This window comes from Lactuca serriola, chromosome 8 (assembly GCF_051521515.1).
Source record: "Lactuca serriola cultivar US96UC23 chromosome 8, Lser_US96UC23_V15, whole genome shotgun sequence".
NCBI lineage: Eukaryota > Viridiplantae > Streptophyta > Magnoliopsida > Asterales > Asteraceae > Lactuca > Lactuca serriola.
Genome location: NC_136415.1, coordinates 66,209,920 through 66,225,147, shown reverse-complemented (window position 1 = coordinate 66,225,147; position 15,228 = coordinate 66,209,920). Strand labels below are relative to the sequence as shown.

The 15,228-nt window shown below is 32.8% G+C and overlaps 2 protein-coding genes across 5 annotated transcripts; both read left to right on the top strand.

The window, feature by feature from the left end:
- Positions 1–2,188: 2,188 nt before the first annotated feature.
- LOC145066970 (ribonuclease TUDOR 2-like) lies at positions 2,189–4,083 on the top strand. Its single transcript, XM_079014204.1, has 7 exons — positions 2,189–2,323; positions 2,400–2,449; positions 2,547–2,667; positions 2,996–3,184; positions 3,346–3,561; positions 3,662–3,769; positions 3,840–4,083. Exons 1-7 carry the CDS (start codon positions 2,189–2,191, stop codon positions 3,960–3,962), a joined length of 942 nt encoding a protein of 313 aa, XP_078870330.1. The 3' UTR covers positions 3,963–4,083.
- A 7,187-nt stretch (positions 4,084–11,270) lies between these two features.
- Positions 11,271–14,429, top strand: LOC145066041 (protein TIFY 6B-like). 4 transcript variants are annotated; one of them, XM_079013196.1, is made up of 9 exons: positions 11,271–11,409; positions 11,527–11,618; positions 12,131–12,169; positions 12,280–12,323; positions 12,707–12,834; positions 12,966–13,056; positions 13,301–13,577; positions 13,946–14,003; positions 14,131–14,429. In XM_079013196.1, exons 2-9 carry the CDS (start codon positions 11,534–11,536, stop codon positions 14,225–14,227), a joined length of 819 nt encoding a protein of 272 aa, XP_078869322.1. In that variant the 5' UTR covers positions 11,271–11,409; positions 11,527–11,533; the 3' UTR covers positions 14,228–14,429. The 4 variants fall into 4 exon arrangements, with proteins under 4 accessions (XP_078869322.1, XP_078869319.1, XP_078869321.1 ...); XM_079013193.1 differs by having other exon boundaries at positions 12,641–12,834; XM_079013195.1 differs by having other exon boundaries at positions 11,386–11,409; positions 11,507–11,618; positions 12,641–12,834.
- Positions 14,430–15,228: the final 799 nt, after the last annotated feature.

The window sequence follows — 15,228 nt, the reverse complement described above, 5'->3', positions numbered from 1 at the left end:
CACATGGCGCAAAGTGGGTGGGGTTGTGTGGTCATGTCGGGCGTGCCACAATCCTTGCGTGCGCGTATACCGTTTTTTCAGATTATTAAAATTACATATTTTCTTCATACGAGCTCCGTTTTCGACGTTCTTTATATCTCCAGAAAACTCTCGACGCACATTTTAGATAAAGTGCCCTCCGTTTTCGACGTTCTTTATCTAAAATGTGCGTCCTCTGTTAATGTCGCTTTATGTTTTACTCAAAACGCGCGTTCTTGAAAGGGGGAAATGAAATCCCCAAAAATTAAAACCCCGCCTATTCCATGTGAAAAATTAAAACCCGCTCCTCTTCAGATTAGCAAGAAAGAATCCTAGGGTCTTCATCTTCCTCTCTCTCTCTCCCTCTAACCTAAAACCCAATCTAAGATTTCATAGAGATTGTTATTACGATTTAAGAAGAAGAAGAAGACAAGCAAGGATAGTACTACTAAATTCCACAAAATCGCAGGGACTAGGGCTCTTTTTTCAAGAACGGAAACACTTGGTGCTCTCTAGCCTTTGCAACAATTGATCGATGATCTCGCCTCACCTCGCCGACAACATCTTTGATCACTTCTCCTCCAACGACCTTAGGGGTATTTTCCTCCGGCGACCTCGGGCTCGTGTGACCTCGTCGGAGACTGCTCAAATTTCCACACCCTAGCCCGACTAAGATATGCTTTGGTTATTTTCTCTTCCTAATGTTTTCGTTCTTCTATTTCTTTAATTTCTCCTCTATTCATAGCTTTGATTTCGATTTTGGATCTTCTCATCTTTTCCTGTGTAAAACCCTAACTGAAAACTATGCAACTTTCAATGGCGATTTCCTCCTCATTCCACGATCCTCACTTCTACTCTCTAAGCATCACAGGTATGCTTTGTTCCTTCTTCCTTATTTTAATTCTTCTTGTTTGATTTCTTAGGTGCGATATCCTTCCCCCTACTTTTCTGATTCCCGATCCCATTCTGATACACTGTTAGCAGTTGCACATAGAACATCACACACATACTTACATTTAATATTTTGAGCATAAATTCGAGAATATGTTATGGTCCGATGAATTTTTTGTGTTTTTATCTTATCCAGGGTTTGAACTTTTTGTATTATGCTAAATTACATCTATCTTGATATACTTGACATGAACAGAGTGGAGAGAGGAATACCAATGGCAGATGGGTCTGCTTCCACAAAGCCTTTGAAATTAGGAAACATGTTTTCAATTGGGAAACGTTATGAGTCAACAATATTTTACTTTCAAACACCCGATCCACCTGTGGAGAAGTATGAATATCAAGACGAGGTGTGTTAAATGGAAACCATATGTCTTACTTTTTTTATAATACAAAGTTGAGTATCATCATGAATCATGATGCTCATGTTTATGTTGCAGGTATCTCATGTAAGAAAAATTGCACAAAAACTATATCTACTTGCAAGGATGGTCATCTTGTGGGTCATGTGAGGACCAAAGAGTTACATACATACATACATATATACATACATACATACATACATACATACATACATACATACATACATACATACATACATACATACATGCATGCATACATACAGTGATTATTATACATATTTAGCATCTTTGCTTTATTATTTGAGTACATAAGAAAAGTTCCTAGACGCATAAGGCCAGTTAGGGTAGGTACTGCTCTCACATGATGATGATATTATATGGTAAGCAATCAAATTCATTCTTTAGTAATAAGTCTTTTTATCCTAATAATCTTAAACACTCAATACCAAATTACCCTGCAGGTAATTTGCTGAACATATTGATGTAAGGCTCAACAAAGTGTAGAAATATTATATGGTAAGCAATCAAATTCATTCTTTAGTAATAAGTCTTTTTAACCTAATAATCTTAAACACTTATTCTTTAGTAATAATGAAGGTTGATTTTGATGATTACTTCAAACTTTTTTAGGTTCAAGTTTCAATGGAATATTCCCAGAAGGTCCCAGTTGCTGATGGATCTGCTGCCCCAACTGGGCCTACAAATTCAAGGGTAATGGGATTTGGGTCAGTGTTTCAGTTGACTACAGGGGAAAGAAACTGAAGATGTCTCCTCTGCTACTCCTACTCCTACTCCTCCTCCTACTCCAGCAGCAACCCAACAACCATGTGTAAATGTTGGAAATGAGGTTGTCACTCATGGCTGGGCAAAGGAGAGGTTACTACAGATGGACTTTGCCTTTCACAGTTGTACCCACTTCTCTTGTAACTACTCTGGATATCAACTTGAGCAATGCATCCCTTGTTTTCATCTCTGTTACATTTGCCGCCATGGTTGGTCAACTCTCACCTTCCATATTAGTCAAAGTTACCTTTTTTATTAAATTTAAATATTTTTCTTTGTTTGCAGTGCAAATCCGCATCTCCTATATTTCTTTTGATATTCGCCTTTGCATTCAGGTATTATTATTTACTTCAGTTTAGGGTTGTCTTCTTTTTGAATAAGTTCTTATTTTAGGCATTATTTTAATAGTATCTGTGGGGATTTACTGTGTAGGTTGGAGACTCCAAGTGTCAAACTTTTAGGCATTATTTTAATAATATTTGTTAGGATTTTATTAACAGGTATAATAAATAATAATCCATTGCACAAGTTCTTATTAAGTTTTATAGATTGCGTATATGGATATATATATATATATATATATATATATATATATATATATATATATATATATATATTTTAATACTTTTGCAGTTGCAAAAGAGACAACATTTGAATTTTGGGGTTTTATATTTGTCATGCTTGCTGTTGTTATTTCTGGTTTTCGTTGGAGCATGACACAGATCCTTCTTTAGGTATTTTAATTTGCAAAAAAAATAGTTTCTGAAATATTTATCTCCTACCTTTTTTTCTATAATATGTACTAATATTATATTTTGTCTTTCTGGTTTTCGTTGTATTGTTTCATGTTGATGACGTGTCATTTTGTTGATGGGTTTTAGTCTCTGGGTGTTGTGGAGGCAGCTATCAGGAACCTTCCTCCATCTGCTGTTGGCGATCCCAGCAATCTTAATGCCATGGGCCTCTTAGCCATGGAAGCCATTGTAGAACAAGTTCATGATGGAAGTTCACTTTGTGTTTATCTGCTTCTAGAGTTTCAGTTTGTCCAAGTATTTGTTGCTAGAATCCAGGTACCACATGTATCCTTTTCTGCAAACATTTTTTTAAATGATAAATATCTATTTAACGATATATCTGTATTTAATTAAAGTTTATTTTATAAAATTACATATTTTCATTATTAATCAATTTAATTATATATTTAATTCTAATTTATCTAATTGTTTACTAGGCACTATCAATGGTGAGAAGGACAACACAAGAACCTACAATACCAATTGAGGTCCCATCCGAAGAGACAAATGGAGAAAATAATAATTCAAAGTCATGTGGGCCCTTAACATCAGCCCAAAGAATCTCAGCCTCATCAGGCTTTAATGAAGTGTCCCCTGATCCTTATGGGAGGGAAACTAAACATTTTACCGAGATCCGTGTTCTAAACAGAGATGTGAGTAATATCTTATTTTCTCTATTTCCTGTAATTTCCCCTTATTAAGTTGACATAAAAGACATTGAATTTGATTATTTCTATGTTTATTATTGAACAGGTCTGGATTGTTCTTGAGGGCGTTGACAAGTTTAGCAATCTGATTGGTTCTGTATATTACTCTGATGGAGAATCATCAAAGGATCTGGCAATGGAGCTTATTGAAAACGTATGTTATGTTTCAAAATGACAACCTACTTTCTTACAACTTTTTTTTAACATATTGTTTTTTTATATAGGGATATGCAAAATATGTTGAGTGGAGTGCGGGTATGATGGAAGATGAAGCCAGGAGGAAGTTAAAAGTTGCAGAACTTCTAGCAAAGAAGACTAAGTTGAGGCTTTACTTAGTTGGAATTTGATGTACAAAGTAGATTAGATAAATGCAAATTTATATATTGTAAGAAATAGAATTGTGACATTAAATTTTATTCAATGAATTGTATTTTTTGTATATAGTATTTTATTTCTAGAAGATGAAGACAGGGGTTTTAATGATACACATTGTGTGTTATAAATGCGCGTTGTCTATAAACGACACGCAAAAGTGTGTCGTCTCTCGTTATGACATGGCCTTTCTTGACATGCATTTGCGCGTCGTCTGAGCGTTTTACGACATGCATTGCACGTCGTAAAAGGCTATTTTTCTAGTAGTGTTCGTTTGGACTCTGTTGGCTAATTTTGACTTTATTTATTTCACACAAGCTTAGACTATTAAAGCCCGTATAAAATAATAACTCTCACATCCGATGTCTGTTTTTATCACACTTTATATCATTGGACTCCTATTAACAAGATCTTCAATTCTCATTTACATAGTTTTGGCTAAAAATTGACTGATCTAAAATTCAAATTTTGAGATGTATACTTGTACACTGAATCTTAGAAAAATCATAATTTCCTCTAATGAAAACAAATTTAGATGTTCTCTACATGTACACTATCGGTTTAACGATTACTTGACTTTCGTTTAGATTACTTAAGCTAAAAAGTAATTTATCGAAAATTTATTTTTTACGATACATAGAGTTGTGCCGATATAATCGCGAAATTTCGAAGAAGCATAACTTCTTCATACGAAGTTAAATTTGAACGTTCCTTATATCTTCAGAATCCTTGTAACGTATATTACAACTAGGTTAAGATTATTTGTCATAAATAATCTTTTATCTTCGACACGTATTTTAATCTTATTTATTATATTATTAAATACTTATACAATTTGCTTAAAGTATCGTATAAAGCACATAAGCACATAAATATATGAATAATCCTTTCTTATTCATTCATATAAAGGTTACAATAGGTGACCAAAGTGATTACAGACTATGACCACCTTGTAGGAAACGCGAGCGTTACAATCTTGTTTTTGAAGCCATGCATGTTTTGGGAAGGTTTTATGCTTAGGGTTCAGGATCATGTCTTGTGGTGAGGTCCTAATGGATAAAGTTTGAAACTTTATCCATTAAGTCATTATGAAAGAGTAGATATGAATCTGTATGGATTAAGTTCTTAATGGAGTTTTGGAGAAATCTGTCAGTTCCCACAATGTGGCTAAGGAGGGCCCACGATGTCGTGAGGCCCAATTTCGCAATTGTTTTGTCTGGACGTGCCCACTACATGGCCAGAGGTCTCCACGTCGTGGTGACTATTGACTTGGCTGACCATTGACTTTTGACAAGTTTGACTTGGGGTCAAACTTGGAGGATTTGTGTTGTTGGCTGAGGACTCGTGTCTTTTGGTGATTAGTCGGTTCGCAGGATTTGTGCTTCTTCGGTTCTGTGGTTCAAGTGAGCTTCTCACTATGTCACGTATCCTATTATATATCCTTTGCATGTTAGGATAGAGGTACTGTTAGAGCACAAGTGTGTTAGTGGCTAGGATAACGCCTTTGTATGTATGTGCAGTATGGACACTTAGTTTCATTGTATGTTAGACCGATAGGGTTCTACTTGTTGATCGTATGATATTGTTAGGAGTTAGGTTTGGTTAGGATAACCGGGGAAGGCTAGTTATCAGGAGTATGTATGTTTGACCAACGAAGGACTTAATTGTGAAATGGTCAAGAATAGGGAACTAAGGAATGCTAGTTGCTAAGGGTATGGACATACTAGTATTTGCTATGTGTTTATGTTACATGATTATGTGATAGTGATAACTTGGGTTCTATGTAGTCTAAGTTGGATAGCCTGAGATCTCTTGGTCTAATACCTGATTGTGATGTTCTGTTTGATTGTTCGCTCTCTGGTGGGTCATCTGTTCGACTGTCTATCTGATCCCTGCCTACATATGACTTTATGAATTATATGAAAGACCAGGATCTAGCCCCTGACAAATGATATAAAAGATTGTCGTCGGATCACAACACTGATAAAAAAGACTATGGTTGGATCACATCAATCATATGTAAGACCAGCGTTCAGCCCCTGGCAATGGAGTTCGGGTTGGGCCTGTATACTCCCTAGGATTGGGCCTGTTACGTATGATATATGTATGTGGACAGGATATTTGATTTCTCGATGCTAGAGTCGAGATCTTGTGTGGATGCACTGTATGTATGATGGAATATGTGGTATACTGGGAAACTCGCTAAACTTTATGCTTACAATTGTTGATAAAACTTGTTGCACGTCGTTCGTGAGAAGGGTTCGGCGGGACTATACATACGCATTAAAAATCTTTGTTTCCGCAACTTGATAAACTTAACTCTGATATTATATGCTTTTAATCAAATAAATGTTACTCGATGGTTTTGAAACAAATGTTTTAATTGGTTATTACATTTTAAAATTGAAAAATCTCTTTGTAATTTTTGAGACGTTACGTAATAAAAATTATGTTCCAAACTAAAACCCTTTAGAACACCGTACAATAGGTTAAAAACAAACCTTGTGTTATCCAACAAAATCAGATTAGAATACTCCACCCAAACCCTAAATCGCCATAATTGATATAAAAAAAATAAAAAAAAAATAAAAAAATAAAAAAAAAACCGTCAAACTTGATGCTAACTTCCTAGCTTCAAACCATAGCTTGATTTTCCACTAAATTTTGGTTGTAAATTTTCGCTTAAACTCCAAATCGACAGTTATTGTGTTTCCTTCATCAAAATTGATATCTCCATGTGATTTCGGCAGAACACTCGCCTTATATACTTCTCTACTATGGATCTATGGCATAATTAGTCCCTCTTGGCATATAGTTTAACTATTTAATACCATTTCTCCCAACTTCTAACTAGTCTTAAAAATGATCCCTTTCCACCATACTCTATTTGGTCAACTCACTTAGTCAAACCAATATGTTATCAAGTTGTCACATGTAACCCTTTTTTCACAACTTTTATAATTAATCAAATATTATGACTTCAATAATCAACTTTAATTAAAAATAAAATACTATTTACTAATTTTATTATTTTATTTTAATTATATCTTTTTTATTCATTTAATTAAAACAAATTTTCTTGCCCTAAAAAATAGATGTTACATGGTTAGAAACTACATATCACAATAACTAAAATCTTACTAGTCGTATCATGCTTCTTGCCACATATGTTATGAGGCTTCTTTGCCACATATGTTATCTTTTTCTTCATGGTTAGTACACGTCACACCACGACCTCATTAATAAATGGCTTTCTACATATGTTAACTCCATCTTGCACCTTTCAATTAACATGTGGTTTCCCTCTATCTTTATTGACAAGATCATTAGAATGTTGGTTTCCTCTTTTGAAACAGAAAACACTCATTCCTCATATTCAACTCCTAATCCACATCTTTTGTCTCAAAGCAAGACTCAATCTCTCAACATTTGACTGATAGACACCACTCCAATGAAACCTAACATTGCTAAACCAAATGCCATTTGGTTGGTTCCTATCGAACCTAGCCGATGAAGCATACAACTTATGATTTCCATTCCATACATTGCATAATTCAAGAGCAAGACCACAAAATTCTCTACATGAAGAAATTTAGAGAAAACAAAACGTTTTCGTAATTTGCTAGGATGTAGAAATTTAGAGAAAACAAAACGTTTTCGTAATTTGCTAGGATGTTGAGAAATAAACACGCCTTCCCCACCGTGCTTACCAAGAAGTTCCAAATATCTCGATTACCAAAAGATTGTGGAAAATTGTTAATGTAAATTGTGACATAATTGTGCACCAAATCCTATATAGACTTCATATCATGAGTTGGTCATTCAGAGTTTTTCCGTTCCCCCGGTATTCACCAACAATATGAAAGAACAACGAATTATATGATTGGATAATCGATAAGTTACTAAGAATGTGAGATAAGAAAAAACACCTAAGAAAGTTAGTCAAAATCGATGATCGGGATGTGCATGCAATGTGATTAGTGGATTGAATTGAATCTCTTGTGTAAAAGTCCAGATGAATATGATGAACAGAATCATGAACCCCCCCCCCCCCCCCCCCTCCTCCTCCACCATGTAGAACCTTAGCTTATGGCTAGTTTCCACAAGAGCTTTCTTGCAGATTAATGGTTTATCTTGATCATGATTCAATGTGAAATGCCTTTATCATCATAAAAAGTTGACATATAAATAAATGATTGTTTCTAAAGTATATGTACAAGTAAGACTGTTTAAAACATTGCATAACTACATGAACCATAAAGATGACTCGCACTAATAAACTTTGAGTTTCCATTGAAAGCTTGAAACATCATGGTTTTGTTTGTTCGAGATATACTAAGTTAGGTCAACATAGATCCTTATACTTCACATAAGGCAATGCTACTAGTATTACTTAAGAGAAAATGCTAACATATATGATACGTTTTCAAGTTAATCATACTTAATATAAAATCATTGAATTCTAAATTTCTCCGTATCAATTAGATTATATGAATCTCCACATCCCTTCCCTTTAAACAATGTAACAGTTCCTCAAATGTTAACAAGATAAGGCCTCACGAAAAATAATCCATTTGCCAACTTACAAGACGCATAGATGAATCTACCATTGTAGAAAACTTATTAAAAGTCGATTAGATTAGTTGGTTGTAAATCTTATTTTTACAATTTCATTTTTATTGTATATTCCTTTTAATTTTAGCATCTTGCTATGTATTAATAAAAAATTTATCGACCTCCCAAAATAAAAAAGGCACTTCCATTATAGTAATTATTTTATAATAAAAAAATATATAGAGATCACGGAAATTGATTCTAGTCTATTCAATGAAAAACGAGTGTAATCTTTGATTGCTTACTTAGTTGAACTTTTTGGACATTTTTAATTGTAATTTACTAAAAAATCATTATCTAAATGCACCTTTCAGCAATAGTTCTAGTTATCTTTATCCATAGAACATATGAATTGACAAGTCGTAGACTCGTTGTGTACACTTTTTAGCAAATGATTGTAATTGATATTTACAAACCATAATATTATTAATTTAATAAAAAGATAAGAGAAATAATTTCGTAATTTTGGACACTTTACTGTATGACTTAATAAGACTCCTCACTACAATTAATATGACAAATATGATTTTTTTTATGAAAATCAAATGACATAAAAATATTTATATATTCCACATAATAAAAAAAATAACATTAAACTTCAAATTTTCAGTAATGCAAATGTCCATCTTAAATTTGTCCTTAATTACTACGAGTCATGCCAATTTTTAATAAATATATGTTTTGACATGTACGATTGAATTCGATCCTAACTCAGAATTTACAATGTTAAGTGCTAAACATATCAACATAAAATTAAAACAAACGAACTCATAGTATTGTGCTATGTAAATAAGTGTTAAATGCTAAACATATCCCTCAACATAAAATAAAACGCTTCATAGAATTGAAATATCGTTTTCTCTGTCTCATAACTTCCTTATATTTTTTGACATATGTAAACATTATGTTAAACAAAAAGGTAAATAAGATATTAAATTATAATAGTTAAGAACTAAACGTTACTTTTCTAAAACGCTTAGATGCACAATCAATATTATTTATTGTCCAGATTTCAAGGTGGAATCTACCTTATTAGAAACATGTGAAAAAACTAGAGAAGTCAAATAACAACATTATTTTCGGAGTAACGACTATTTTATATGTTCTATAACTTATCTTTATCTTTACTGATTAGTAGAAAGTCATATAACCTAATGAAACCTAATTCTTCTTATTTGATAAGTGTCCTAAAGAATCTAGCAAACCAATAGAGTCATTCTACATAACTTTAACTTTAGCCTTTAAATAATTGTATTCCTTAAATATGGAATCTCAAATATAAAAGTTAAATATAATGTTAGGGAAAATATTACGGGAAACAAGAAAAGTAATTAAAATTGTTGAGGCATGTGTTTAATATAATATTTTTAAAATAATTTTGTCTGAAATCAGATATTTATTTCCCAAAATACAGTAGCTAAAGACGATTTTCTGAAACTATTTGAACATTTCTAAGCCTAGATTGTACCTTGTTAGAGAAATGCAACATAAATAGTAGAAGATATGTATTTTCTTTTGATTTTTCTTCCATCTAAATAAACTACTTTATTTTCTTTCTCCCAAAGATTCTTAATTTCATTTTTCGTAATTATTCGAACTATAAATATACCAAAATAATTTATCATTAATTATTCGAACTATCGTATTTAAGGATTAATTTATCATTCATGTTAATTTCATTTTAGGCCTATAAATATACCAAAATAAAGACAACAACATAAAAAAAAACACAAACATATAACAATTTATCATTTTAGTAATTTTTGTGGTTTGAAATTCTTGAATCTTGATAAAACCATCTTTAAAATTTGGTTGAAACAATTTTTCCACCATTAAACGCTAATACCAAAGTTGAGATTTGTCGTTTACCTTTTCTTATCTTTGTATTTTATATTCACGTGTTTTGCCAATGATTTTCTTTCACCCATTATTGCTTCAATTTGCTCCATTCCATTACCTCGAATAAATGCTATCATTTTCTTACATATTATCTGAAAGTTACAATTTACATTAGAACAAAACAATGTTTTCTTCCAAAATATCTTGTTCACAACTATAAATCTATAATCATCACAACACATTAACAACTCTATAAACTTTATTTCTTTCACTTTCAATTAAATGTCATGTATAGCCTTCAGTTATTAATAAACAAATTAAATAGTATTCAAAGCTACATTTAGTATTCTAGCTAAATTAGAAATAGCCACTCCATTTCTTTCTCAATAATTCGAGGGCACTTTAGTCATTATGGTTATAAACAACATCACAAGCCTACATTTAGTAAACTTGCTAAATTAGAAATGGCTCATCCAGTAGTTTTACCTAGTATCCAAGGGTATTTTTGTCATTTCAAAAGTTGTTATTATTTAAAATTTAAAATAATAAATAAAATATTACACCACCGCCTTACATCCCTCGTGATAAAAATAACGGCGAGTTACTCGAGAAATATTCGGCGATCAATCAACACCGAGGCCCACGTGGCGACACATCACAATTAGGCCACGAGTAAAACTCCTCGACCACTCGTCTGACGTGTCGACTTTAAAAAACGCGATTTTTTCGGTATCTTAAAATAGGCTTATTTATACAGCTAAGGCTAAGTGGCTAACGCACGTGGTTAGTTACCGGCTTAGCCGGTCAACTTAACCGGCTACTTAATCAACGGCTTCGATCCTCTTTCACACAAATAGGACTCAAGACATAAAAATCACATATCCCTGATTTCTCTCTCTTACTTTTGTTGCACTCTCAAGTTTCAACCATTTTTCTCGCTTTAATCTTGGGTTTTAAATATTTTTCAAGGTAATTCGTAGTTTTTTTTTTCTTCTGGGTTTTGAATTTGATTGGTTTTTGTTTTGAGGTTTTGGGTGTTTTTGTTTGGGGGAATTGAAATTGAAAGTGAAAGTGAAAACTGTGTAGTTGAAAGATGGAAAGGGATTTCATGGGTTTGAATTCGAAGGATTCAGTGGTTGTGGTGAAGGAAGAAGCTGGTGAAGGATGCAAAGAATCAGGTGCATTTTGATACATTTTGTGGATGTTTTGACCTAATTAGAACTAATTGATTTTATAAACTTAAATGATTCTGCAATTTTGTTGTTGATTTTACTTTATCGGAGTGTTTTTTGGGATTGTATTGCTTGATTTTCGATTGGGTATTCGGGGAATTTGTTGCATGTGTTGTTTGAAGTTAGTTCGAAGTTGCTTCATGTGAAAGCTTCTGTTACAAGTAGAATTGAACATTTTACCTAATTAGAACTGCCCTCTTTTATAAAGTTAGATTAAAAAAAACAAACATGGGTTCGATACGTATGCCACGATCGCAAGAACTTGATTTTTTTTTACTAATTATGGTTAAAAAAATTTATCTAGTGTGTAAGCGAAGTTGTTTTCACTTCTTAATCTGTTTCAATCGCTGTTCAATCCGTTTTCCGTTAATTCTCTTCCTAAAAGTATCTATTTCTTTTAGTAATTCGGTTTAATTTATAGTTTTTCAATCTAATTTGGGTATTTCAATTACATGTAGTGTTTTCAATGAACTCCGCTGTTCACTGGCCTCTATCAGGTAAAGATCTGTCTTTTCGTTGCTAAACTGTTGATTATCTTCTTAGTTGTTACTTTCTTAATGAAAATAATAAAAAGATTAAATCTAATTATGTTCATGTATTCCTGCAGATGCTTTAGATGCCTCTAAAAACCGTCAATCTGGTGAAATTCAGGTTCGTTTATCAGCAAATCTTGTAACAGACGCATGTTTTTCTATACAATCATGAATTTGGGTTCAATTTATCTTTGAATTCGATTAGGGTTTTTATCAATTTACCATATAATTAACACAAAATAATCGGGCATATGATAGAAGTTCAAAGTTCAAACCATTTTACTTGACTATTAACTCTTAAAACACCAAAATTGATAAGTTTTGCTAATTTTGGTCAAATGGGGTGTTTCTTTTTGGATTCTTTATTTACCTAAGTGTCCCTTTTCACGTTTATACAACTATATTAATCATTTCACAATATATTCTACTATATAGAAAAGCTTTGGTGTAAGTAGGCAAGGTGGCACTCATTTTTCAATGGCTGCTTATCCCATGCAACAGAATGCAGTTCCGATTTCCATGAGTAATCCATTCTTCAGAACCCAATTTGGTGGTGCTCCATTGAAACAACATGGTGTTAGTGTTATTCCACCTAATGGTTCATTTCTTGCTGGAACTACTGAACCATGGTATATCTATCTATCTATCTATCTATCTATCTATATATATGCATTGTTGTTTTATATCTTTTTCTTTTAGATTAAAAAAAAACCCGTGTTTTGAATGGCTTTTTATTTGTTTTTCTTTTTATGAATCGAAGGTATAGTTCCAAGACTTCTTGTGCTCCTGCTCAATTAACCATCTTTTATGGTGGTATGGTGAATGTGTATGATGATATTTCCCCTGAGAAGGTTTGTTATATTTCTTGTTATGGTAATTTTGTTTATAATTTCCAAATCAACCATTTTGATGTGTTATATGAGGTCAAAATGGTTGATTTGGAAATACGTTTGAAACTTTTATGGTTTGATTAGAAGAAATAATGTCTAAGTGCTTAAACCGTAAAATGCCCAAAATAGAATCTTTAAATTTTTTGTATTTTGTCCGAAAAAGTTGAAGTCTTGATCTTAATTTAGTATTTTCTTGATTATATAGGCTCAAGCTATCATGTTTTTGGCGGGAAATGGGGCGTCTGTGACTACCCCTCAAGCTAGGGTTCCAACTCAAGTGGCCACTCCAAGTCCAATCAATGTACAACCGTGTTCTGCAATCTCAAGCCCGATGTCTGTGTCTTCACACCCTGTTGGTCAATCGAGTGGTGGGCCCACTAATAAAGATGAAGTTGGTAAACCAGTCGGAGGTTCGGTTACTCCTGCTAGCAAAGTGGATACTCCACGAGTTATCAATTCACTTGAACAAGTGATGCAATCAGGTACTGTACTGTGTTTGGTGTGCATTGGACTGAGACTAACAGATTGATGTATGCGACAAAAGTTGCATCTTTTGTCCCATCCAAAAAGTTGGCGCATTGGATTGGGACTTTGTGTTTTGTACTGTGTTTAGTGATTGTGACTTGGACTGAGACTGATGTGATGTCTGCAGTACAAAAGCTGCAATCTTTTGTCCTCCTATAAAGGTGGGATGTGACTATAAGACTAGGGCTAATGTCTATTGGATAAAATTTGCATCTTTTTGTCCCATTTAAAAAGATGGCAAGGTGGGACACGGACACTGACACTGACACTGATATCAATGAGACTGAGACTGAGACTGAGACTGAGACTGTATTATTGTATGCAGCTGTTCCTCAAGCACGCAAAGCATCCTTGGCTCGGTTTCTTGAGAAGCGCAAGGAAAGGTATGATTGATCTTCATTTACCTTCTTTTATTTTATTAATGTTTTATATATCTAGTCACATTTTTATCATAAAAATTACAACAATTTCATTTATTTACGATTTTTATTTTTATTTTTTATGATATAGGGTGATGGCTTCGTCTCCTTATAGCACCAACAAGAGCTCATCCGACTATATTACCAATCCTGGACCTAATGCTATAGTAGCAACAGGGGAGCATTAGAGAATAGGTCACATGGGATATATAATACCATGTAACAATGTTAAAAAGTTATGTAAGTTATATTAGGTTTTTAATCATCGTTGCTAAATTTAATCAAGACTTGATTTTGGCTGTTTTCCTTAAACCACATTGATCTATATATAGTGGATCAGTTCTCTTTAAAGACAATACAACATTGAGATGAGTATTTTGATGTGTTAAATGTTTTATGTTCATTGTTCACATTTTTGTTTGGAAATTTTCGATTTTGGCAACTTGTATTGTATCTTACAAAATTGTTTTCGTTATAAAAACGTTGTGTGAGAGGTAAACCATTACACATCGGCATCGTAGCCTACTACCCACAAGGAGCTTAATACATATAGGAAGTAAAAAACTATTGAAGCAACTAAGACTTAAATCCTTGATCCTTTTTGCAAGTGTAAAGTGTATTTCCTAATATGTCTATATTAGAACAAGGATGGTGATCTCTAAGTTTGAACAAGAAAGCTTGAATAGGAGATAGTTCTTTTGGATTAATTATTACCTTCTTACCACTACATTGTGTGGATGGAAATATGAAACATACCATACAAAAAAAGGTTGAGATTGGGGTGGTGGTGGATAATAATAATAATAATAATAATAATAATAATAATAATAATAAAATAACAACGTATAACAAAGAATAAAATGTCATTTTATATGACTTTAACCATCAGAAAAATTACATTAACATAAGGAACAAGGAACGACAAATGCGATAAAATAAAATCAAAACGACGGTACTTGAAAGTCTAAAATAAGAAGCCATATAAATGAATATGAATAATTTTTCAACAAAACATATGGATAAGGAATCTTATTTAACCAAAGTTAATAGTTCTTATTTCTTAGTATCGGTAATAAGAGTTTTTTTTTGAAAATTTTAAATATCAAATAAGTTTGTAAGTTAAAAAAAGCTCTCTGTGTAAAATTTGTAGGATTCCTAAATAAGGCTTGTGAAAATATACTTTACTATT

Excerpts from the sequence above, each read along its gene's own strand:
- LOC145066970 (XM_079014204.1), top strand. The coding sequence starts at position 2,189 with ATGGCTGGGCAAAGGAGAGGTTACTACAGATGGACTTTGCCTTTCACA. Across the intron at positions 2,450-2,546 it reads ATATTCGCCTTTGCATTCAG|GTTGGAGACTCCAAGTGTCA; the intron begins GTATTATTATTT and ends TTTACTGTGTAG. Across the intron at positions 2,668-2,995 it reads TATTAAGTTTTATAGATTGC|TCTCTGGGTGTTGTGGAGGC; the intron begins GTATATGGATAT and ends GATGGGTTTTAG.
- LOC145066041 (XM_079013193.1), top strand. The coding sequence starts at position 11,534 with ATGGAAAGGGATTTCATGGGTTTGAATTCGAAGGATTCAGTGGTTGTG. Across the intron at positions 12,170-12,279 it reads TGTTCACTGGCCTCTATCAG|ATGCTTTAGATGCCTCTAAA; the intron begins GTAAAGATCTGT and ends GTATTCCTGCAG. Across the intron at positions 12,835-12,965 it reads GCTGGAACTACTGAACCATG|GTATAGTTCCAAGACTTCTT; the intron begins GTATATCTATCT and ends TATGAATCGAAG.